The sequence below is a fragment of the Falco rusticolus genome, chromosome 1 (assembly GCF_015220075.1).
Source record: "Falco rusticolus isolate bFalRus1 chromosome 1, bFalRus1.pri, whole genome shotgun sequence".
Classification (NCBI taxonomy): Eukaryota; Metazoa; Chordata; class Aves; order Falconiformes; family Falconidae; genus Falco; species Falco rusticolus.
The window spans coordinates 17,127,994-17,151,550 of record NC_051187.1 but is presented as its reverse complement, the minus strand read 5'-3'; the positions used below and the strand labels follow the sequence as shown (position 1 = coordinate 17,151,550).

Genomic DNA, 23,557 nt, shown 5'->3' with positions numbered 1-23,557 from the left:
CTCCGGGGCGCGGGGGGGCGGGTGGGGGGGGGGGGGCGCCGAGGGAGGGAGGAAAGGAAGAAGGAAAAAAAAAAAAAAAAAAAAAGAGGTGGGGGGGAAGAAGAAGGTGTCGGAAGCATCGGCAGTAAGAAAACATGTCAACAGAATAAAATATTAACCAATGACAGAGAAAAGTGCTCGAAATCCCACCCCCGGCTCCTTTCCGCATACCGGGTCAGCCCTGGCTGCGCCGCGGCCGGGGAGCGGCCGCCGCCGGTGCGGGGCCGGCGCGGAGCCGCCTCGGCGGAGCGGGGAGCGGCGCCCGGGGCAGCCCGGGCCGAAGCCTCGGGGGCGGGGGGGCGCGGCAGAGGGGCCCGCCGGGCGTTGCGGGGGCGGCGGGCCGGGGCAGGGGGGAGCGGCCGGGGGAGCTCGGCGGCTGCCGTCTTACGACAGATCCTGGAGAGCGGATCGAGGTGGGGCGCGCCCCGCCCGTCGCTCCGCGCACAACCGCGCAGCGCCGCGCACCGCCGCCGGGGCGGCCGCCGGGAGCGCGGCCCGGCGGAGAGCTGCGGGCGGCGGGGAGGCCCCGAGCGGCGACCTCCAGCGCGGGTGAGTCGCTCCCTGCCGTCGCCCCCCGCCCTGCCGGCAGCCGCCCCGACCGGAGGTTTGGGGGGTGGTGGTGGACCCTTCCGCAGCCCCGCGCCCACGGCGGAGGCACAGACCGCGCCGTCGGGGCGCGTCGAGTGCGCGGCCGGGGGCCGGTGCGGCTGTGCCCGGCCGGAGGGGCTGTTTACCCGGGCGGGGGTGTGTGTGAGGCAGATAAGGAGGAGGGGGGACACTCTGGGGCTGTTTGCAGAGGGATTAGGGCCGGTCCCGCCGCGCCGGGGCCCGGGGGGGCGGCAGGCGCGGTGGGTGTCCCCGCGGAGAGGTCGGTTTGGAGATCTGCGCTGATTAACTGAGGGCCGCGGTGGCTGAAGAGGGCCCTGGCGCCAGGCGGCTGAGCCCTCACAATAAAGACCCGTCTCTTGTCACTTCATATTTACCCCCAAATCTTCAAAAAGCGCCCTGCCATCCTTCCAAGGCTCCTGCTCCCGCCGCCTCCGCTGCGCCCAGGCGGGACGGGGCGGGGGGGTGAGGGCCGGCCCCCTCCTCTGGCCCCCGGCCTGCCCCCCCACACCCCCGGCCCTCTCGCTCCGCGGATGCGCAGCGAGGCGCGGCTGCTGCAGTTCGGAGCCCACGGGGCCGCGTGTGGCTGCACCTCGGGCGGGGTGGGACGCGGGGACTCCTGGGTGCCCCCTCCCCACCCCGACATCTCTTTAGCCCCCCCCGCCCCCCCCGGTTCATCCCGCCGATAGCGATCCTTGCCCGCGCTGCCGTGCCCCGCCGATCCCAAAGCCAAGCCCCGGGCGCTCCGCCGAGGCGCCCAGAACCTGCCCGTGTCCCGCGGCAGGTTCATCTCTGCCTGCGCCGCCCGGCCCCGCACCGCGCCTGACGAGGCGGGCACAGCGTGGCCCCCCCCGGGGCTGCCCCGGGCGGCGGGGCCGGGGGGGTCCCGCTGACCATTGAACGGGGAACGGGGAGCGGGGACTGAAATTTAGACCCGATTTGGACTTTGCTTCCTTGCCGCCACGGAAAACTGCTGACGGCAGCTTTAGCAAAAAAAGGGGCTTGCTTGTATTTTTTTTTCTTTCTTTAATTCCCCCTCGCAAAGCAAAGCCGGAGCCTTGCGCCGCCCCCGGGACGGCATCGCCCCACGCCGGGGGCGGCTCTCCCGTAGACCCCTAGCCCGGCGCTCCGAAGGCAGACGCGGGGACCGACCCGTTGGGGCCTGGAGGCAGCCGGGCCCCCACGAGTAAAGGTCGTCTCTCCTCCTGCCCCGGGCCCGGGGTCCCGCGCCGCGCCCCCCGCACCGCTCTAACGTCGCAACCGCCCTCGCCTGCAGAATAAAACCGATCCAGAGCAGCCTCGTCTCCCCGAGCCTCTGTAGCGGCGCCCGCCGATGGGACGGCCGGTGGCGGGGCCTAACGGGGACCGGGGCACCCGCTGCTCGGGGCAGGTCCGGCCGCGGCCACCGGCTCGACGGGTGTGGGGGACTCATGCCTGTGGTTGCCCGGTGTCGTCCCGTCCTCCCCGTCCATGACTGGGCACCAGGCAGGGAGAGAGGAGCCAGCAGCCCCTGGCACCGAGGCCAGCCCTGCCCCGGGGGTCGGGAACGAGAGGTGTCCCCGCACAGCCCCCTTCCAAGGGAGGGTTTCCCCCAGGGCCCAGCGCCGTGCTGGCGAGCGGTCCCCGGGCTGGGATGGTGGCGGCCGGGCTGGGGGGGCCTGTCCCGTCCAGGCTGCCCCCGCACACCACCCGCTCCGCAGCGCGGCCCTGCTCGCTTTTCCCCTTTCATCTCTGCCCATCTCCACTCATCATCCCTTTTCTATTTTTAGCCGGTAGACTTAGGCCTTGGCGCCAGGCCGTTTAAGACCTGTCAAAGTCCTTCATATTTCCCTCATGTCACATGGACCTTTCGCTCCCTTCCCCGCGCCATGCGAGGGCCGTAATTTGGATCTGTGAGCTGGTGAGCAAATGCAATTTGCTCTTCTCCATCGCTGTGCTGTCTCCGTGACCCCAGCCAGCAGGACGGCTGGTGTCCTGTCCGGGGCACTTACACAAATTGCGGGTGATTGATGAAAAATAACAATTCTCACAAGCAGCCGGGCCTCCGCCTTCCCCTCCTCCCGGCTCCACCGGGCTGCGGCGGCCCCGCGCCCCGGGCAGCGCTGCCCCCCGACGGGGCTGCGTGGGGCGCACCGGCCGCGGGCGCTCTGGCTCCCAGGCCGAGGGGATTTTTTCCGTGCCAAAGGCGAGCCGTCGGGCCGCCCCTTTCCCGGCCCCGATGCCACGGCAAGGGGACTACCCCCGGGGCCTGGGGAGGGCAGCCCGGCGGGGCCGGAGAAAAGGCCGCTCGCACCTTTCCGAGCTGGGGGGGGACCCACCCGGGGGTGGGAAAAGGCCCTCCGTGGAGGGAGGGGGACGGTGCCGTTGGGCTGGGCTCTGCGCTGCTAGCCCGGGAGCAGCTGGACAGAGGGACCTGAGGATGGACAGACAGAAGGGCCCGGCAGGAGCCCTTCGCCCCACAGGAGAGGCCCGACGGCTGGCGGGCCCGCTCAGCCCCGGGGCCTCCCCCTTCGGTCCGGCCCCGCCACCGCTGGGCCGTGGGGCAGGCGGGGAGGGGGCGGGGAGCGGCTGCCCCGACAGCTTCCCCGGCCCCGCTTGGCCCGGAGTGGGAAATAAACATGAAGCTGCCCTCGTTTGCTCTCACCCACCCGCATCAGGGACAGCTCTCCTCCGCCTCCCTTCCTCCCGGGGCGCCGCATCTCCCCCCACACCCCTCGGCGGGGTGGGAATCCCCCTACCCTCGGGAAACCCCCCGCCCCCCCGGTGCTCCGGTGCCCGGTGGCGGGGCCGGCGTGCGGCCGCGCTGTGTGGGCACATCCCAGGTTGTACCGGGCACCGGGGCCCGCCCGAGGCACTTTTACCGACCGGCACCGAGAGCTGCTCGAGCCGACACCGGCCCCGGCGCCGCCGTCCGCCCTCCTCCCTCCTCCCGCTACGCGGCCGCGGAGCCGGGCGCCCCGTCCGTGCGCGGCCCGGCGAGGGAAACCCGAGGAGCCCCGCCAGCGCGGCAGCCCCCGGGCCGCCCCCCCGAGCTCCCCCTGCCCTCAGACTGTTTAGATTTCGCTCCAGCTTTAAAGAAAATATTTCCAGTAATCCAGATTTCTGGAAAATAACAACAGGCGGGGAGACGCAGACACAAACGCCGCTGAAGTTTATCCAGAGTTTGAACAATTTATAAACACATTTTCCAGCCTGTTTGTCAGGGCGGGCGGCGACTGACCCCGGCCCGGCCGGGTGGCCGCTGCGCACCCCGCGCTGGGGGGGGGGCGCAACCTCCGCGCCCCTCCCGCACCCCGCCCTCGTTACCTCCGCGCCGCTTTGATCCGGGAGCCCACTCAGCCCCGCCGCTGGATTGATTTTTTTCTAATTATTATTATTACTATTATTTTAATTGGGGAGGGCCCTCCCTGCGTGGGGCGGGCTGCCCCCCGGCCGCGCACCCCGGCTCCCCACGTCGGGGCGCGGCGCCTCGCGAGCACCGAGCCCGCTGCCTTAAAAGGCGCCGGGAGCCCCGGCCGGGCCGGGCCAGCGCGGGGGGGGCCGCGGCCTGAAACCCGAGCGGGCACCGCGGGGGGCGGGCGGGGACGGGGACGGGGCTCGGGGGGGGGATCATGCAAATCCTTCTGTTTAAAAAACTTCCATTTGAGAAAGCGTGTCACATCCCGGCGCGGGCCCGTAATCCCCGGACTAATGGCATTACCGCCTCCTCATCGCCGTCATGGGATGGGGCTGGGGGCGAGCCCACCCCCCCTACCCCCATACCCCCGCCACGCGTGACCGCGGCTCGGCTCCCGCGGGGAAGGGAGGCGCAGAGCCCCCAGCTCCGTCGGGCCGCCCCACGCTGGAACCCCAGCGGTCGGTGTCCGTCCCCCCTCGGCGTCGAGGGCCGTATCGGCGCTTATCGGTAACGGGTCCCGCTTGCCGCCCGGGCTCCCGAGCGAAGCCGGGGCTGCCCTCGCGTCCGGGCCGCCCCTCAAACCGATTCCAAAGAGCTTCGCCGACGGCGTTATCAGGAGGGAATAACGCTGCGGGGCCCCCGCCCACCCTCTCGGCAGGATGGAGATGCGGTTCGGGGCTGCCCCGCAGGCTCCGTGCAAGCGAGAGGAACAGCGGCAGGAGCGGAGGGGAAACCATGGGGGGGTCCGCATCCGGCGCAACCTCCGCGGGCCCCCAGCAATCCCCCCTCTGGGCAATGGGACCCCGCTCGTGCAGCAAAACCCGTGGGGCAGGGGATGTCGCAGGCTGTGTCCTGCCCCCCGGGTTCTCTCCCTCCTTCCTTTGATTTTTAAACGGGGGGTGCAGTCCCCCCCCGGTTGGCCCTGGAAGGGCGAAGGCGCAGGGCAGCCCCCAGCCCCATGGGGGTCACCCAGCCCAGCTGGCTCCATCCCTTCCACAGGGCAGGGGCCCTGCGCTGCCAGCACCCCCCTTCTCTCGGTTTGGGGTGCTGGACAGGAGTCCTAGCGCCGAAGGAGGGGCGAGTGAAATGCCCCTGGGTGCGCAGGCTGGCGGGGGCTCCCACCCCGGCCTGGCTGCTTCAGACCGAACTGGGAATGGGTTTGAAATCACATCTAAAGCAGGATCTGACGCCGCTGTTGCCACATCACGTGAGTTGTGGTTTTGGTCTAGGTTTGACTTTTAGGATTGCAGAAAATCACTGTCTGGTGTTTACTGGAGAGTGGGTTTCGCTGCTGAGAAAATAAACGAGCCAGAATAAAGCATGAGCTGGCCATCGGCAGGAAAAACGCCGCCTTATTGCACCTGTCTGTTTTGTGGGTGTTTCATCATGAACAAATTTGATGTATACCCAAATGACCAATCCTCATAATTTTTATTCACCTTTTCTCAAAACCCCAGCACTCTGAGCCGCAATCTGTCAGAGGCACGGAAAGGTGGAGTGGGGCTCTACAGACAGGACTGACTCTTCCCATCTTTTAATTTTTAAAACAAGTCTGCAAACCCAATCCACTGTATGGCAAGGCCCCATCATGGTCCTGGCTCCAGCACCGTGCCCGCTGAGGTGCCTGGGCACCTCTGTGCTGCCTTTCATTTTCCCACTGCCCAGCTTTTCCCTGGCTTCTCTGGAGGTGCTGGGCTCTTGCACTGGCTGCCCCAGGGGATTCGGGGGTCTCGGTCTGGGCACGCAGAGTGCACCCTGAAGTGCCTCCTCTCCCAGCCCCTGGCCCTTGTGTGCTCTGCAGCCCAGCAGATTGCTCTCCAGCCTGTTTTCCATGGATACCTCAAGGGAAGCAGCACCAAATAACAAGTAAATAACAGCCCCGACGCCGGGCTGCCAGCACAAAGCAAGCAATTGCCCTTCGTGCAGGTCACTAATCTCTTGACACATGGTCTTTGAGACCTGGGCCACGGGGAGGGAGGCTGAAAGGGAAGAAAAGATAGTGGGGACAATGGCAGGGCCGCCGGCTGGCTAATAACCCCGCTCCCGGCTTTGTCTGGGTACACTCAGCACTGCGCTGGGATCAATTCATCTCAGCAGAAAAAACACACTCCTGCACCGCAAAGGGGCCGATGCCTGCCCCCGCCGTGGGTGCCCCGTGAGGGTCCTGGCTTGCCAGGCTAAGTGCGGAGCTCGAGACGCTGCAGGTATTAATAGCCCCCATTTTGTAGCCAGCAGCAATTCCCTCCTGTGTTTTCCCCTCCATGCTGAAAACAAACCCTTCACTTGATCCGTTTGTCCTCTCCAGTTGCCATCTGTCTTCCATCCTTCAAATCTCACCTTAAAAACAGTGCCTCTTGAGCAAATCCTCCCTGCCGTCCCCGCGTGCTGTCTCGCCTGGCGCAGGCCTGACACTACAAGCGCTCATTGAAGTGAAGGGGATTTGAGAGCGCGCAGGACACGGCGGGATTAAGGCCACAGATTGCGCTCCCCGTGCCGCCCCGTGCCCGCAGAGCAAAGCCCTGGTGTGCGGCTCCGCCAGCCCCCAGCCCAGGGCTCTGCTGCTCCCACCGCTCGCGTCGTGCTGCCAAGGTGGGGCTGTGCCGTGGTGGCCGGCGCGGAGGCACCCCCAGCCCTCTGCCCCTCGTGCGCTAGGGGGTGATGGGGAGCACCTGAGCCCCCCGCCCCCCGTGCCCCCGGGTACCGTCCTCTGCAGAGGGGAGCAGCAAGGGTCACCTCCCGAGCCCTGGCGAGGAGACACGGGGCACTGGGAGCGGGGGCCGCTGTTGGCACGGATGCGGTGGGTGCTGTCCCACCTGGCGTGCGGTCCCGCAGCACCCAGGGGCAGCATCTGTGGGGCGGCCCCGGCCCAGCCTGTGAATCACGCGCACATCAAAGCCCCGCCATGGCGAGCACTAACAACCCTGGCAGCCAGCTCCGAGCGGACAGTGCCTGCGCAGATGTGCAGCAGCAGCTTTTCTCAATTACAAAGAGCAGCAGAATTTACCAGAAAACTCAGGGAAGGGAAGGGAAGGAGTCCTGGCCAGCGGAGGGGCCACTGCAATGAGCCCACGCATCCCTTGCAGCTCTGCAGGCCGGCTCAGACCAGCACATCGCCACCTCCCTCCATTTCAGCTCTGGTATTAGATCACCCCATGTGTCCCCACAGCCCTTGCTGTGGGCGTCACCCACTCCTATCAAAATCTTCCTCTTCTTTACAAAAACCCACCTTGCAGGGCTTCATGGGCGTACAGAAGAGCTCAGGCATGGCCACATCTGATCCAAAGCTTTGGAGCCACTGAGATTCCTCCTGGAAAATAAACCCACGTGATTTCAAAGCCAATCACACAACCTACAGCGGGGTGACACGCGGTGATTTTCAGCTGAGCCTGGCAAGGGCAATCCTGATTGTGCCCGGCTCCCATAGCCACCATGGACTACCAGGTGCAGGAGTCTTGTGGTCCGGCTGGCTGCCCGGGTGGGACGATGCCATTGCTCCCATATGACAGTTAGACTTTCCCCTTCCAACAGCAAAAGGAGAAAAATTCAACGTACCTCAAGAGGTGGCTGCAGTGTGGGCATCCCTTGGTTGGGAGGAAAGGCAGTGGGATGTGCCCGGTCCTCCCTGCCCGTGTCCTGCCCACGGAGGGAGTCGGGGGAGAGGGTGTGAGGTGGGGGGATGGGGCAGGGCACAGGGTCAGCTCTTCACCCCAGCTGCAGGTGCTGCCTCTGGTTTTCTGCTTCAATGAAGCCGCTGGTCTGAATGTGGCTTGTAACCTTCAGCCCGCGGTGAAACCCTGCCAAAGTCCTTTCCCCAGGTTGTTGAAAAATGAACACACTCGCCCATCATTTCCAGCCAGGACCGGCAGGTACGGCACATCGCAGGGGCTGGTGAAATGCTGCAGTGCTGGTGAGCCCTCCTCCTTGTGGTCCCTCCAAAACACATCGGGGGGTCCCCGTCACCCTGACCCCGAGGTGTATTTAAGCGAAAACACAACTGGTTCTTCCCCCATCCTGCTTCCCACGGTATGGAGCAGGAGCAGAGCCCCACGAGCCGGCACTTCTTACCTCCGCGGAGAAGGGGCCGGAGGCAGAGGGGCCAGGGGGAGCAGGATTAGCGCCCAGCTGGCACAGAGCTGCTGCGCGGGCACGGCCAGCACTGGCCTTTTATTACCATCCTATAATAATATTGTAAATACTCACTGGGAAGTAATTACATCCTATAAAAGAAGCAGCAGCCTGTGGTTTGAGCCAGGACTGGTTCATGACACTTGTTTTAAAGAGACGTTCCGTGTCTTGTTTATAGATTAGATTTTAACCTGACAACCTTTTAACATTGTATTAAATTAGAAATTAACTTCGTATGACTGCTCACTGTATAATTGACCTACTGATAGCCTGAGTGCTAGAGAATATTTAAGATACCTTTCAGACAGTGAAGTTCACAAGAAAATTCAGAGCCTCCTCCTTGATCTAGACCAGGGCTTTGCTATTAATTAGTATTTATGGTCAGGTGGCAGGAGTGCTTCCCACAGAGGGAGGGCTCTCAGGAAGCAGCATCCCTTCTGCATTGTGCCCATCCCCAGGGACACGATAAAACCTGACGGGATGGAGGGAAGGAGGCGGGGAGGCTGCAAGCCCCCGACCCTGCCCGCTGCAGTGACCACCCAAGCGAGGCCAGTGGTCACCCTCCTGCAGTTGCCCCAGCCAGAGTGGCTGGGAGATGAGCTCATGGAGGATGGAGCCACCACCTTTGAGACAGCCAGATCCTGCAAGGTGCTGAGCGCATGCGAAGAACTGCTGAGCATCAGTAGTTCCCAGCAATAGCTGGGCACCCTGCACGACCTGGCTCACGGGGCCTTGGCCACAGGTGCAGGGCTGTCCCTGGCACGGCGTGGGGCAGGCAGCTCCGCTGCTGCAGGAATGGCCCCAGTGCAACAGCACACACAGGCCATGCACAGGCACCTTACCTTGGCTTGCTCAGATAACACCCATGCCTGTCACCTGCCCACAATCTGCCTGGGGCCATCAGTATTTTCCCCTAATTTCCTGCAGCAGAAATTCCCAAGAAAGGCAAAAATTCAGCCTGGGAACACGCTAACGGGACACACAGCTTCTAACTACATCCGAGCCCAGTCCGTGACAGGCTGGCATTGGATGGGGCAGTACCAATGCTCAGGCAGAGCCAGGACCGGCTGCGTGTCTGCAGGCGGAGGGGACACACAGCATGTCCCCCAGGCCCTGTCCTGCGGTGGGAAAAGTCAGCTCAAACGCTGTCCCCACCTGCAGACAGCGCTGGGACGAGGGTGCAGCCAGGCACTGCACAGGACGTGGGAGGCAGCAACTCTGCTGCGTCCATGCTCCAGCTCTGGAGCTGGGGACTTGTTACCCCTGCTGCGACCTGCCCTTTGCTTTCACCAGGGTAAAGGCACTTTCGGGTATAATTGAAACCTGCTCCCAACACATGCTGGAGCGGGAGCAAACCCCGTACCGTCAGCCAAAGGAGGTTCCACCCTGGTGTGCTGGGAAGACTCTTCAATACGAGGCTCAGTTTACGCTTGTATCAAGTAAAGTTAAGGAACAGCATGAGATTAAGCGGCCCCTGTGCTGTTTTATGAAAGGCTCAGAACGTGTTTACAAACAGCTTTGCATAAAATGGGGCCATCAACAGGTCCCTGCCGATCAGGGGTCCCTGCTGATGTCCCCATCTTATGATGGCGTGATGTCCCATGTCCCGGCATGCGTGCTTGCTGCTTTGCCCCTCGCTTTGGCTTTGGCTACGAAGCTGCGTGGGGCCGTGGCCACCATCTCTGCGCAGGGAGCCAGGCAGCCCCTCTCCGTAGCCATCAGCCCAGCTTTCAGCGGCTGCCTTTGCCCCACAGCCGCCTCACCAGCCGTGTGCGTTTTGGCCCAGCCGATGGTTTTCCCTGGCCTCGCTCCCAGCGCCGTCAGGGCTGCGGCAATGTGGCACCTGAAGCCCCTGGAGCCCTGCTGGTTCTGCTCTCACCGGTGCGCTCCGACAAACGAGAGCGGCGGGTCTGACAGCGGGTTCCTGCAGTTCCCAGGACAGAGGCGCTGCCACTGCTGACACGTGCTTGTCCTGGTGCCTTTTCCATCTGTGAAGCAGGCCAAGCAGTGGATTCAATTATTTTCTCCTAGCACATAAGCCACTAATCATTTATTGCATTAAAAACCCCCTCATCTCCACAACTTTTGTTCCCATTTTACCCTATTAAATCTTGGAAAATAAAAAAGTTTTATTTTCTCTTTTTGCAATCACAAAGAGCTGATCTCGGCTCCATTGACTCGCTAATTGTAAGCACTCAGATGGTTGGGTTTAAAGTTACACTTAGCAGCTGTGAAACATTAGGGTGAAGTGATTACAACCTACTGGAGGATACCGAACATTTTTACAATATCTCAGGAGCATAAGGGAAAGACAACAGGAAATGGCGCAAACTTTCCTACCCTGCACAGAAACAAGCCAGAGCAGAGAAGCGAGAAAATAAATGCAGGGACGTGGCGCAGATGCAGTTTGGATTCTCCGAAAGTTACTAAAGAAGCCTGGGTGAAAGCACCCTGTGTTTGCCCCCATGCTTGGAGGTGCAGAGAGGAGGGGGAGCAGGTCTGGGGATTTCACAGCTGCACTTTGCAGCAAAAGTCTTCTCGGGGCTCTTTGACAGGGCAGGAGGACAGAGATCTCGGCGGTATTTTGCCCTTGATCGGTTCCCCTCGCTGGCCTGCCTTCTCCCAGCTTCATCACCAGAAAACTTTGCTCTGGGGCTGGCTGAGGGGCTGGGGGCAGGACCACCAGAAGCTGCGCCCACGGGGGCACGGCTAGCAGGATGGGCTGGATTGGCACTGCTGGGGCAGAGCACCACGCTCCAGCAGGGCTGAGCTCCGCGAGCAAAGCCAACGAAGCTGGAGCCCCACGTGCCCCACGGACCCCCTGGTACCGACAGCCGACTGCATTTGACCTTCCAGCTGTTGCATTTGGAGAGCCTTTGGCTTTCCACTTTGCAACCAGCAAAATACTCCCCTCCCATGATTTAAGCCCACTACATGTGTGTATTACAGAAACCAGGGTAGGATAAGAAAGCAATATTTCATGTTAATTCATGAAATCTGAACTCAACTTTTAATAGAAGAGCTCCACTTTATGCGCAGGGTGATATACAGTCCGCCCTGCTTTAAATGAGACGTTTTGCCTTTTGAACTCAGCAGGAGGCCGCTGCTTACTACTACTGGAAACAGTTTAAAAACCTGTGAGTCCGGCATGTCTTTTGGGCTCTTTTGGAGCCAGTGGTTTATATCATGGCACAACATTCTTGCTGGGCTGCCTGTGACTGCCCGCCAGCTGCTGCATTTGAAAAACTGGCATTTCAGAAACTCACCTGGATAATTTCCACCATGACGGGACACACTTGTCTGAAGTCCTGTGAAGACTACGAGCCTCCGGCTACTTCTGCTTTAAGTGGGGTTTGGATCAGGTCCCTAGACTGAAAACCTGGCTGCATTAAAGCCAGGGGCAAACCTCCCTTAGGAGCAGCTTCTAGACATTATCAAGGAGCAGCAATATTCTCTCCTGGTGCCTGACAAGAGGATTGCGGCCGAGGGTAAGGTGGAGGGAAGGTGCTGCTGCAGGAAAGCATGTGGCACCCCCTTGAAATGGGGGGCTTCTGTATGTGCACTAAAGGAAGGGGCCATCGGTGGGAGCAGGCGTGCACGGACGTGCTGAATCAGACCCTACAGAGTTATTGTTGTATCAGACCCTACAGAGTTACTGTATCAGATCCTATAGTTATGGTTGTATCAGACCTTATAGAGTCATCCTTGTGTCAGACCCTATGGAGTTATCATTGCAACACACTCAGTTTTCACTGGCTCATTGAAGAGCTGGAACTCAGTGGTTATTCTGCTGGGTCATCTGTGAAAGTATCAAATTAAAGTTAAATTAGCCACCTCATAGCAGTGCTTGTTTTTTTTTTTTTTTTTTTTCTTTCCCTTTTTTTAAGCTCTAGGTTTTTTTAACAGTTTGGCTACGGGGCTATCAACAGTGGGGAATTTAGGACATTCTTTTCAATGAACCAGACTGAAAATATTTTGGTACAGCCCCAGTTTGTAGGGTTCCCCCCCCCCCCCTCCTTTAAACAAAACATCCTGATTCAAAGGAGCTTCTTGCAGACTGGGAATTTCCACATGGCCATATTGCAGCACTTATAAAAAGTGATTTAATGCCTGCCAACAACAAATACATTTCCAGTGACACCACTCTGCGTTATGTGCTATCCTACTTTGTGTGTTCAGTACGAACCAGCAAGCAAGCTGTCCGGGGCAGCAGGGAGAAGAGCCCTCTTCCTTCCTTTGCAAGAACTTTGTCCCTTACGGCTGCTCCTTGGAAAGCATGAAAGGAAACAAGCATCACGGTGACAACACAATCCCTTCTGTATGTGTTAATCTGGATTTTGTTTGAACTTTTGGAGCTGACCTTGGCTTGAACTGTGTTAAAAAATCCTGACTGGTGTGGACTGACTTGACCCTGTGGTCCCATTTGTCTGCAGTGCCAGCCCTACCCTCAGCCCCTTACTTCAAGCCATTATTTTACAGACATAAAAGAAACACAGCATTACGGCAGATACAGCCAGCGGGCCGGAGCTGTGAGTACTTACTTACGGGCGAACTCTCCTCTGATTTCATCCCAAGGAAGGTTTTTTTTTTTTTTTTTCTTGAGAAAGGACTGACTGAAAACCAAGCAAGAAACTGAAATTACTGCTGCAGACTCTCAGTTTTTATTAGTGGTTTCCAAGCCTGAAGAGAGAGGGGAAAAAAAAAAAAAGCTTCTGAGATCTGAGTTGCTGCATTACAGTTAAGAACAACAACAAAAAAATCAAGCCCAAGACTGAATTTGGTATTTGGTGTTTGGGGATGGAGTAGGAAGAGGGTGGTCGGCTCTGCATCACTCAGCGTGGCTGGTTTAAGCTCTGAGAGTGTGAAAAGATTTGTGGGTTTAGATAGTTTCCTCTCATTGCCATGACTCAAACGGCTTCTATTAAAAACAAGTAGTGGGAAGGAAATTTCATAAGCTGACAGTCCCATCTCACTCTCTGCTTCTCGACACAAGTTGGCTGAGATGTAGGAATTCATGTGGTTACTATGTGTGAGCCCATGGCTGTTTTATCAGCAGAGTTATGCGGCGCTAGGTTTGCCTGTGTGCGTTCAGCAGGGTATACAGGTTCAGGCAGCCATACGGGCTCTGCCAAACCTCTTATATGTGATCCTGTAACGCAACAGATGGGGGTGGGTGCTTCTGCGTCCAGCACGCCTGGTCCTCGTCCCACCGCAGCCTGTGGGATGGAGAAGCAGGACCCCGAGCAGCGCGAGGAGCTGGAGTCAGACACACAAACAGAGATGGGTGTTGATTTTCAGGGGGGCTAAGGGGGTGCAAGGCACACCACCCAAGTCTCGTTTTTAAAAAGCCTGTCCTTGCACACAGGGACAAGAAAGCAGGGAGGCAAAACCCAGCTAGATTGGCTGCATAACATCCACCGATGGCTTTAATTAAAGCCTTCGAGTTAGTAAATATGCACATAGTCTGGTCCAGGAAGATATACAAAGCCCACAGCCAGCCCAGTAACACTCCACGAACATTGCCATTTAAGCAGTTTCTTGTTTAACTTAGATTTATTCAATGACACATGCATTTCTGGACAGATATCTGAGTTCCAGTGAACAACTTTTATAACCAAATATGAGAAATTGGTGACTGCAGTTAGTCAATTAAGTACGTTTCTAAAATACATGACTAGAAGAAAACTGGAGCAACAGAGAGAATTCTTCTGAAGAACAAAAAGAAACATTTCCATTTGTAATACTCCTGGCATTGATGAGTATCAGTGGGGAAGGAGGGCAGCAAGAGACGCAATGAGGAAGGAATAACATTATCAACCCTGTCCACAGAAAGTCTTCCAGTTTCCACTCTCTCCAGTTCATTCATTAATGCTCGGCACTTCTGCAAATGGCGAGAGCTCCTCTGAGTTGCGGAGGTTTCCTTCATCTCTCAACACGAAAAAGCAGAGAATGGTTGTGAAACCATGTGCTTGACCAAAAATGGCTTAGAAATATTTCTTCTCAACCAACCTCTTCCTGAACACAGCGAAAAAAGAAGCCGCATAGCTATCAGGATTGAAGACAGAGTCTCTTCATATTGCACAGGAACACAAAGTCAAGATTTTGTGAGTATGTTTCAGGAAGGTTTAAGAGTCGTCAATATTTATCAGGGTAACGAGAACCATCCAGTGCAGTGGCGAACTGGCAGGTGACAGACACATTGGGATTGTTTAGGCGGAGAGGCGGCTCGTTACCCTGTCTGGATCTCTCCTTGGATGTTCGGCTAATTTAAGGGAATCCCGTGGGGAAAAGGCTGAGGGGCTGGTTTTCATTAGTCGGGAGGGGTGATCTGTAGCCATCGAAGTTGCGTGGGATACTGCCGCTGGTGGAACCAGAGCTGTTACTGAGCGTCTCTATGCTTCCCTCTCGCTGAAGCTCTGCAATGGGAAGAGAGAGCAGGTCCTGGTTAGCGCTTCAGAGAAACCCCGAGTGCCACCAGACGGCCGCTTTATTGACAAATCTGTTTATTGTATTATTGCTCTAACGTTTGCTCCTCGTCCACCTTTTCTGGGGTGATATGACGAATCACTCCAGAGGCATCCCAGCTCCTGGTTCTACTCCTCTGCCGGGCTCCTAGTGGAGCCGGACGGAGACGCCGCATGCTGCCTGGCAGAGCAGCCCCTTGCCGCTGACTCGTGACATGTCAGGACTCAATAGTGGGGATACCCACGGCTGAACTGAGCAGGGTGCAGAGGGTACGGTGGCAGGTGATGGAACATCTTCCCTCTGCAGCAAGGCTGCTGAGATGGCAGGGAAGGGGGAGTGGCAGCACCACCGGTTCCCAGTGGTGTGTACCAGCAGTGCACAACCACTGCGATTCTCCACCTTGGGAACATCAGGGACTTTCCACAACCCTTTATCCTGCACAAATGGACACAAATAACTCTGCTTTTTCAAGCTAAAGAGAAAATATCCCCTTTCCTACATGCCTGAGCTGTGCCTCAAAGCAAAAAAGAACACAGGCCTGACTATGGCTCTCCCTCTCCTGGTCACACACCCCCAGACATCTCCCCTTGCTGACCTCCCAAAGCCTTTATTGCTCCCTAATCTTGAAACACGAGGATTTTTGTGCATGCGGAGCATCATTCCTAACCGTGGCCTCTCTGTGAGCCACTTGAACCCAACAGTTGACTCAGTGGCAGCGTGCAGCAGTGCTGCTGGGCAGCATCACCCCGGCCGGCACTCAGCGGTGGCATGCAGCGGTGAGATTAGGCAGAGCCCCACGTACATGACAAGAATCCTCTCCCAGACACGCGGTGACAGGCTACAAGAAATGTTCTGGCGAGTTGCAACACGCGGCCCCGAGTGCGACTTCCGTTGGCTGCCGCTGCGCAGCCTGTGCTGGAGGGGACGGGATGGGGACAGAAGCTTTGGGCAAACTCCTCTGCTGCTGAAGGGGGAAGAGAAAAATCCCTCCGGTCTGCTGCGTGCCGCAGTGGCGTGCATGTAAGGCATGGGGGCGGGGGGGCAAACCCGAAGAGGAGGCAGCAGCTTTGCCTGTCCCTGCAGCACAAGTTTTGCTTGGATGAGGGTGGAAAGAAGATGCAGACGCAGGAGATGGAGGAGCGCTGCCTGCTTTGCTCTCTGCTCAGCATTACTGCACCTTGGCCGTCTGCACACCTCTGTCTCACGCAGGGATATTTAACCTTTTGCAAACACCACGACAGTCCTTTTGCTGCAACAGGACTCCCTGATAAGGACCTATCTGTGCACCAAAAGCAGAAAGTCGGTTCCTCGGTATAACAAAAAGCATCCTGCCCCAGCATCCTTGCACGCCGCACAGCTCCCGTCTGCTGCCTGGGCACCGCAGGGACGCAGCCAGGCGAGCGCACACCTAGCAAACCAGGGTGAGGGGATTTAATCCTTTGGCACGGAGGTAACTTGCAATGGAGATAATCTGCCCAGGATACATGAAAAACAAATCAGCAGGAAACCAGTCACCCTACAAGCAGTGATGATAATGACTTCAGCTGTATTAATCACGGTTTCTTGCCAGTATTTGGTGAAGGAATGTCCATGTCTAAACCTCTTCATTTTCCTCACATCCTTACTCTCCCATGAGTTCAGGAAGTAAAAACAGTAATTTAAATCAGAAATGAGTGGCGTATCCCACACTAATACTGTGCTTATCCTGTCTGATTTGGGGCTTTTATCTCCCTCGGCACACAGCTGGCTTTGGTTAAGCGTCCCACGTCAGAGCTGCGGGGTGCTGGGCAGGCTGGGCTCCCCCAAACGCTGCTGCACTCCTCGTGGGGCTACTTCGCTCCCTCTTTTTAACCTAGAATTGACTTTCAGGCAAATATGTTCCAGTAACCACGGCAAAAGAAGGGAAAAAGCGAGGGAGCGTTTGTTTCCCCACAGCCCCGCCGGCTTCTGTGGGGCTGAGCTCCTGCCTGTCCTTCGGTGACTTCTACAGGACCGCATACCCTGGTGGGATGGGATGTGGGGGAATTCGGGCTCACAGGGTGGCTTTCTGGGGGGGGCTATGGGATTTCTGCAGCCAGCGGCACTTGTCACCTCTGCGGGGGACTGCCAGGGGGTGGCACTGCAGAGACTGATGCCAGCCAGGGAAAAAAGCACGGACAGACCGTCGGGGAGGCAGAGCAGTGGGTGCAGAGCCTGGCTGGGGAGGCTGGGGTCCCATCCTGCCCGTGCCATTGGCACCGCCGCTCCTGCCCTGCCAACCGTCCGGGCGCAGCTGCCCCGAGCTCCCCTTGCTGCCGTCGGGCGCGCAACCCCCTTCAGTTAGCGACGGGGAGGGACAACAGAGAGGGGAAAAGTGATGCAAAGGCCCAAGAGGAACTGAAGGGAGAGTTTTCCAGCCCCCCAGCCTGCTTGGAGCCCGCTCGGGGCTTGGAGCAGGTCGGGATAAACCCAGGCAGCTCCCGCAGCCCAGCTGCCCTCCCAGGGGCTCCGGGTGGGAAACGCACGCGTTGCCCTGGGCGGGTGAGTCCCCGTGCTCTCACACAGCCCCGCACTGCGAACTCTCTCGCTCTGGAACTAATTACACGGTGAGGCAGACGAGCCATGTATTTTGATACCTAAGAAAGCATTGTAAAACTCCTGACCGCTGCAGCAGAGAGCACCGCTGAGCTCAGGAAATTGGGCTCTTGCCCTCGCCCGGGCTCTCGCACACGGCTGGGGCATGAGAGATGTGCCATTAGCCATGACACGGGCACCGGGGACTGCCCGCACTGCACGGATGACCCCTAGCACCACAGTCAGCACGTTTTCCTACGTTCCCCCAAAGTACTCCACTTTTTTCCCAGCTGTTTCATTAATAAAAAATATAGTTGAATTCCTATGCAAACTATGATTTTATATATTTATATATGTATTTATATATTTAATATAAAACTATTACTCTTTCCCCCCAGACCTCGCAGAAGACCAGGGCATGGCAGAAGCATGTGCACAGGAACATCAATGCCATCTCCATGGGAAGCTCAGACAAGACCAGGAACAGCTCCATGACACAGGGACACCCTTCCTGTTTCAGGGTAAAAACCGAGGGGCGGGCTGATTTCTGACAGACCCGGAGCCTGGACAGACCCAACAAGAGCAGAAGGAGCCACCATGGTGCAGTGGGGCTGCCTGGTATCAGAAGAGGCAGGTCCCTGCGGACAGGCAGCGCTGCACTGGGACGGAGCGGCCGAGCCCTGCGGCGCAGCTGGAAGGAGATGCAATACTTCCCAGACCTCGGTGAGACGTGCCATGTTCCCCTGTGCTGGGAACACGTGGGCTGAAAAACACAAAATAGAAGCAAACCCCGGGATCCCCCCCCCAAAAGACGGGGTGAGCGGCAGGAGAACCTGGAGCAGCGGCGGCCGTAAGGGATCAAGGCAGAGCAGGACACGGCTGCCCGGCAAGTGATTTCGTTTACTTCGGTGGAGTTACGCCAGGAATGGACTTGGCCCCAGCATGTCTGAGGGTTATTGTATCTGCATTCCCCCATGCATATACTGTCGAGATGTATTAACTTCCTTAAATGTACCAGTAAAACAACCTCTTATGATACACTTTAATGAACTTGTACAGTAGCCAACAAATTGTGCATCATATAAAACCCATTCGGCCTTATAGACTCTCTGGCTATTTTGTAATAACTGCAATTTGCTTCTGCTGAAGCAAGATAACCAGGGTTGAGAAGTCAAGCTTTGCAGAAACCTAAATATTTGATTTGGGGGGGAGTGGGTGGGAGAAGGAAGAAAGGGGCCTCTGGGAGCTATTTATGGGGTCAAAATAACATGAGACCTGCTCTTCTCGTAGCATTTCCACCATCAAGGAAATGAAATACTGTGAGAAGACCAGCACTTGCATTATTTTGGCCCCATAAATGGCTCCCTGAGGCTTTCAAAAGCCCGTGAAAAACAAACACAAATACAAATAAATGCTAATACTGGAAACGTAAATACTAAAACCTGCCCATGTCCCTGGAGGAAACGACTTGCAAAGTCCTGACTGCCCTAAAAACAAAACAAAAAAAATGACGGGGAAAAAAGGCAAAGGAGCAGGAACATCTGCTGAAGCCATGAGGAGAAAATCACTTCAGGGGAGCTGGGAACAGCCCTGCCTGCGCTTTTGACGGTAACAGTAATGGGCACCGCTGGCATCACCCGGGGTCCCAGAATAACCGGGATTTTCAGGGCACACGTGCTTTCCGCCGCGGTGAAGGCAGCAGCAGTAAAAATCCTCGTGGCTGCCGGCGTGGGGAGGAGCAGCTGCCGAGAGCAGGGAGTGAAGGTGGCACGGCCAGCAGCCGGCCGGGGTCCCCAGCCTGCTGGGGAGCTGCTGTCCCCCGGCACGGCCCTGCAGCACCCAGCACGCTCAGTGGCTGCGGGAACACCGGTGGTGCCTGGAGAGCTACGGGGCGCTACAGCAAGTGCTGGCGGCTCTCTGCTCGGCGTTACGTCCGGGGGTCTGTGCCCACAGGCTGGCACTGGCGCAGCCTTCCTGCGGGGCGCAGGCTGCTGCAGAGAAACTGAAAACAAAACTTCCCACAAAACAGTTCCCTCTGCTAATATCCCATCCCACCACGCCGCAGCCTGGCGCTCCCATCCCTTGCTCTGTTGCCCAAACCAGACTGCTCTCCACCAGCTGGCTGGCAAGGTGGAGACAGGAGGAGGAAGAGGAGGAGGATGAGGAGCTGCTCTGGGGACAGGTCCGCAGGTCGGGGGGAGCGGTGCTGTCCCCTGTCCAGTGAGGTGGCTGCAACCTCAGTTCCAGAAAGCTCTAGGAACTGTCAAAGGACCCCATCAAATCCAGAAAGGTACAAAGCCCTGCCAAGCTTAAATGTGAAACCATTTTATAGGGCGCATTAATTCAATGCCTGAAGAAAATCCATATAGCCCTCTTTTGCCCGGAACACTCATAAATTATGCTGCCTTTCTTATTTGTGCTCGCTCTGTAGTGGTCCACTTGAAGCCGTGGTATCTCCTTTATGTCTACTCAAAAATCTCATCTCCAGTGCATTATTTCTTCTAATGGTTTTTCCTTTCTCTCAGTTTGCTTTCCCCTGTTAAGCACAGTTTCAAAATATCCTCCAAAATCATTTGCTGGAAGAGCTGACCCTTTCCTCCTACCTACCGAGGGCTGCCCGGGCTCCCGCACAGCCCGGCGGAGCCGCAGCCAGGATAAATGATACAATGACAGCAGCCTGATGTGTCAGGGCAGCGGGGAAGCGGCAGCAACTCTGAATACAAGAATTATTCTTCATCATCTCAAACTGTCACAACACATTACCCTCAAAGCCGCAGCTCGCTGAAGGAGTGACCCTGGACTGAATGGGAGAGTGCTCGGGGAAAGAACTAATTGTAGCCTCTTTTCACACGTCAGTCACTTTTCACAGCACCAAGCCTTTCAAGCTCAACTAATGTCAAGTTCCCTTTTCCTTTTGCTGGGCTGAGTATTTCTGATTTTTAAGGATGGCATTTTTAAAGGAACAAGGTCTCTGGTGAGGGATGAGGCCAGGGAGGGGAGGGAAGGAAGCGTCAGAGTGAGCACACATCAGAAAGTCCATCAGACGCCTGACGACTCGTTAGGAATTAGACAATTAACAAGTAGGAATGCAGGAAGTGGGGTAATGGCCAGCAGGGCTTGAATCTCCTCGATTTCATTTCTGTCATTCACGGCAATTGTTTTGGGGAACTTTTCAGGCTCATGAGCACGGGAACGTCCTCGCCCCCTCCCCAAATCCAGGAGGCGAGAGGGGCGTCTTGCCGCAGCGGGGAAGAGGAACGGTGCTGCTTACCGAGGCCACCTTCCCCGGCCACTGGCAGTTTTCTGGAAGACAGCTAAAAGGCCAAAAAGAGAGCCTAATTTTAAACTCAGAAGATAATTACCTTCGTTGGGAGGAGAGGTGAGACGGAACGACAGCCTGCCTGGCGCACCCGGACCAAGGGCCCTTCACACCTGCTTGTCCTTAACCGAAGTCCTAAAATATTCTGCACTAAGGCCGGTTTTTGAACTTACATTTGCCCAATGCCTATCACAAGGGACCTGCAGAACTGACTGGGGCTTCCGAGTGTTACTTATTAACTGTAATGAATAATAATTACGTAGCTTCTGCCATCTGGATTCTCATTCAAAAGGATCCTATACAGAGCAAACACTAAAAGGCAATTTGTATTAATACAATGGAAGTCTTGAGGATCTCTTAAACTGTTTGTAATTTACACAGTGCTCCCCAGTGAATGGATTAGTTAAAACATTTTTATTTTACTGAGGGGAGCGGGACATGTTTCCCCAGAGGAGCTCACACCGGCCCCGACGCGCAGCCTCCGCTCCCCTGTACGCTGACACGCACTTGTACATGTAAGCTCTCCGTCTCTCAGTGTTTATAGACAATGTCCCAAACTCAGCTGGACGCTTCTGGCTCTATTTCTGCACGAACATGAACTACGAACATCCGAAGCGGCCCCCACAGGAGCTGGTGCTGCTGCCTGGAGCACGGATGGTGCAGCCCAAGGCAGAAAAGGGCTCAAAAGCCACTGACGGGTCATGAAACACCACCCCGACACCCCAGCTCAGAAATGGCATTGCTGCTGCTGCAGCTGTAGGTTGTTCTTGACTATCCTCCCACCCTTTTTTTTTTGAAATGCAATTATGCTAACGAGGAAGCTCTAATTATACCCCATCTCTCCACCCCGGGAGGCGAGGACCTGCGGCGCTGGCTCCAGCCCCGCTGGCGGCCGCAGCCCCCATGGACCTGCTGGCGGCGAGGGCAGAGGGGGGCACCACACCCCCAGGGGAACCCGAGCGCTGGGGTACTCGGATAAGCGAAAATCGTTTGTATCAAACTGCAGTGAAACGCAAGCCCCAAGTACTCATTAAAGCTCTTATTTTTTTTCCAAGCTCCTTTTCATTTGAGATGGCTGAAACCTAATTTCTGGCAAGTGTATTTTTTACATTGCTCCTTTCCAAAGGGAGCGCAGACAGAAAGGTGGTTCCCAGCTTTATATGTTACTATAATGTTTAAAAGTCAATTAAAGCTGCTCTCTGCGCCAAGCCTCACGCCCTGCCCCTGCCGAAGCCATTAACCTGTGCCAGCTCACCCCGCGCTCCGGCAGCCAGCGCAGGCAGCTGCAGGGACCGATCCCTGCCGTGCTTTGGGCAGCCGTGACAAACCTGCTCCTAAGAAATGTCTCTCCCCCCCCCCCCCCCTTTTTTTTTTTAACCCATCAATCTGAGAAGACAGATTTTAAACTCCATTCAAAAGAGCAAACGTAACGGTTGCTACGGCATTTGAACATTGAAAATCAATTCCCCTACTGAAGTCATTTCATCCTGCTGCAACCTGAAAGATGCTGAGACTCCACAGAAGCACCTGCATTAAATTGCAAAGTAAAAAGAGAGTACCAAACGCTGCCTGAATGACTTCTCTGACACCAGAATTCAGTGGCCTATGTAAAAGAGTAGTTACTGTCAAACTCTCTTACAAGAGCTCTAATGCTGAATCCACAGAGTTTGCCACGACAGTGCACTTGGAGATAAGACCTGGCATGTTGGAAAAAAGGTGGCAGGATCTAGCCAGGAGAGGAGGAGGTACAGGAGGCAGGAGATAATCGGGGGAATGAAGACTGAGCTTTCTGAATGTCAGAGCCCCTCCGAGACCACAAATTTCACTTCTTGCATCTTATTTCAATGTGGCGACGCCAACCAACTAACACTCACAAAACGGGGAGGACATCTGAACTTCCATAAACGTCTGGGTTTACTTCAGGCACGAAGAGCTCGTTGAGACACGGACAAAACATTTGCATGCATCAACTTCCACAGAATTTTGTCTACCAAGAAAAAAAACCAAAGGCAAGCAGCTTGTTTTTTCCTTTAAAAAGAGAACCCCAAAACCTCCACACGTATGGAGCCCATGGAGTAGGAGACCCAAGACCTTGGCATCTTGCCAGGCTTGACTCTGAGTGTTTTATGGAAGGTTAAAAGTGCACTAGATAAAGGGCTAGCATTCAGAGGGAGAATATTCTTCGCGATAGGCACTTTCACAATGACTGCAGTGCTTTTAAAAAATAATCTCAAGTTTCCTAGAGCTGTATATTTTTGTAAAGAGGTTTAGGATGTTTATAAATGGCACTTCAGAAGGATGAGTTGCCGATTTTAGTCAGTATGTGAAATTTCAAAAGCTAGAACAGTCAAATGCTTATAGAAAACAATTTCTGTAGTCCATCCACACCATGCAAACCTACGACTCCTTGTGCAAGATTTCCAGAAAAGATTTTAAAATGAATATGCAGATACATTTGCTTGGGATTAAAGGAATTCTCTCCAACCCGATCCTGAAAGCTGCGCTATGTTGCTACTGTAATTTCCTACAATGTACCTTATATGTAATACATGCTTTCCTGTGCAAGCCAGTGTGTATATGCATTTTTTTAACATATTTAGGCAGTATTATCCTGTATCTTCAGTTACGAAGCAGCACATCTGCATATATCAGAGCAAAAGCCTTTGCAGAGAAAGCACTGTATTAAAATTCCTGGGTTTGGTCTCTTATTCCCAGGGTTATGGGAGTGCCTCAGATTGCTCAGCAGTGACCTCTCCGTCAGCCTCCGACTCCACAAAGGAAAACACAAATTCAGGGTAATCTGTGTGTTCACAACACCTACAGCTCCATGTCCTGCAGCCTCCAGACTCTCTGGATCTCACTCAGAAGTTCTGGAGGCGACGCTCCTACTCCTAAGACCACCACACTTCTATCCAGAGCAGGTTCGGACCCAGCGCATGGATCTAAGCAGGGCATCCCACCAGAGCCGGAGCCACTCAAGATCTTGGGGCGGGGGGTCCTTCTCAAAGGTGGCTGCAGCAAAGCCCCCGTGCAGCAGTGTGATGACTGGGCAT

At 56.4% G+C, this 23,557-nt stretch overlaps 2 protein-coding genes across 8 annotated transcripts in view; one reads left to right on the top strand and one right to left on the bottom strand.

Annotated features, from left to right (window-relative positions):
- The first annotated feature begins 74 nt into the window (after positions 1 to 74).
- On the top strand, positions 75 to 18,288 carry LOC119140293 (translation initiation factor IF-2-like). Its single transcript, XM_037371485.1, has 2 exons — positions 75 to 588; positions 17,584 to 18,288. Exons 1-2 carry the CDS (start codon positions 161 to 163, stop codon positions 17,678 to 17,680), a joined length of 525 nt encoding a protein of 174 aa, XP_037227382.1. The 5' UTR covers positions 75 to 160; the 3' UTR covers positions 17,681 to 18,288.
- BCAS3 (BCAS3 microtubule associated cell migration factor) overlaps positions 13,693 to 23,557 on the bottom strand; it is a 370,061-nt gene continuing 360,196 nt past the window's right edge. For 4 of the 7 annotated variants that reach the window (XM_037371381.1, XM_037371410.1, XM_037371390.1 and 1 more), the window contains one exon: positions 13,693 to 14,583. In XM_037371381.1, coding sequence (XP_037227278.1) covers positions 14,435 to 14,583 — 149 coding nt within the window. In that variant the 3' untranslated portion in view covers positions 13,693 to 14,434. The remainder of the gene's footprint in view (positions 14,584 to 23,557) is intronic. The other 3 variants (XM_037371440.1, XM_037371432.1, XM_037371400.1) reach the window with 1 other exon arrangement.

Coding starts and splice junctions, on each gene's coding strand:
- LOC119140293 (XM_037371485.1), top strand. CDS start 161: ATGACAGAGAAAAGTGCTCGAAATCCCACCCCCGGCTCCTTTCCGCAT. Junction 589..17,583: donor AGCGGCGACCTCCAGCGCGG/GTGAGTCGCTCC, acceptor CTTTCCCCCCAG/ACCTCGCAGAAGACCAGGGC.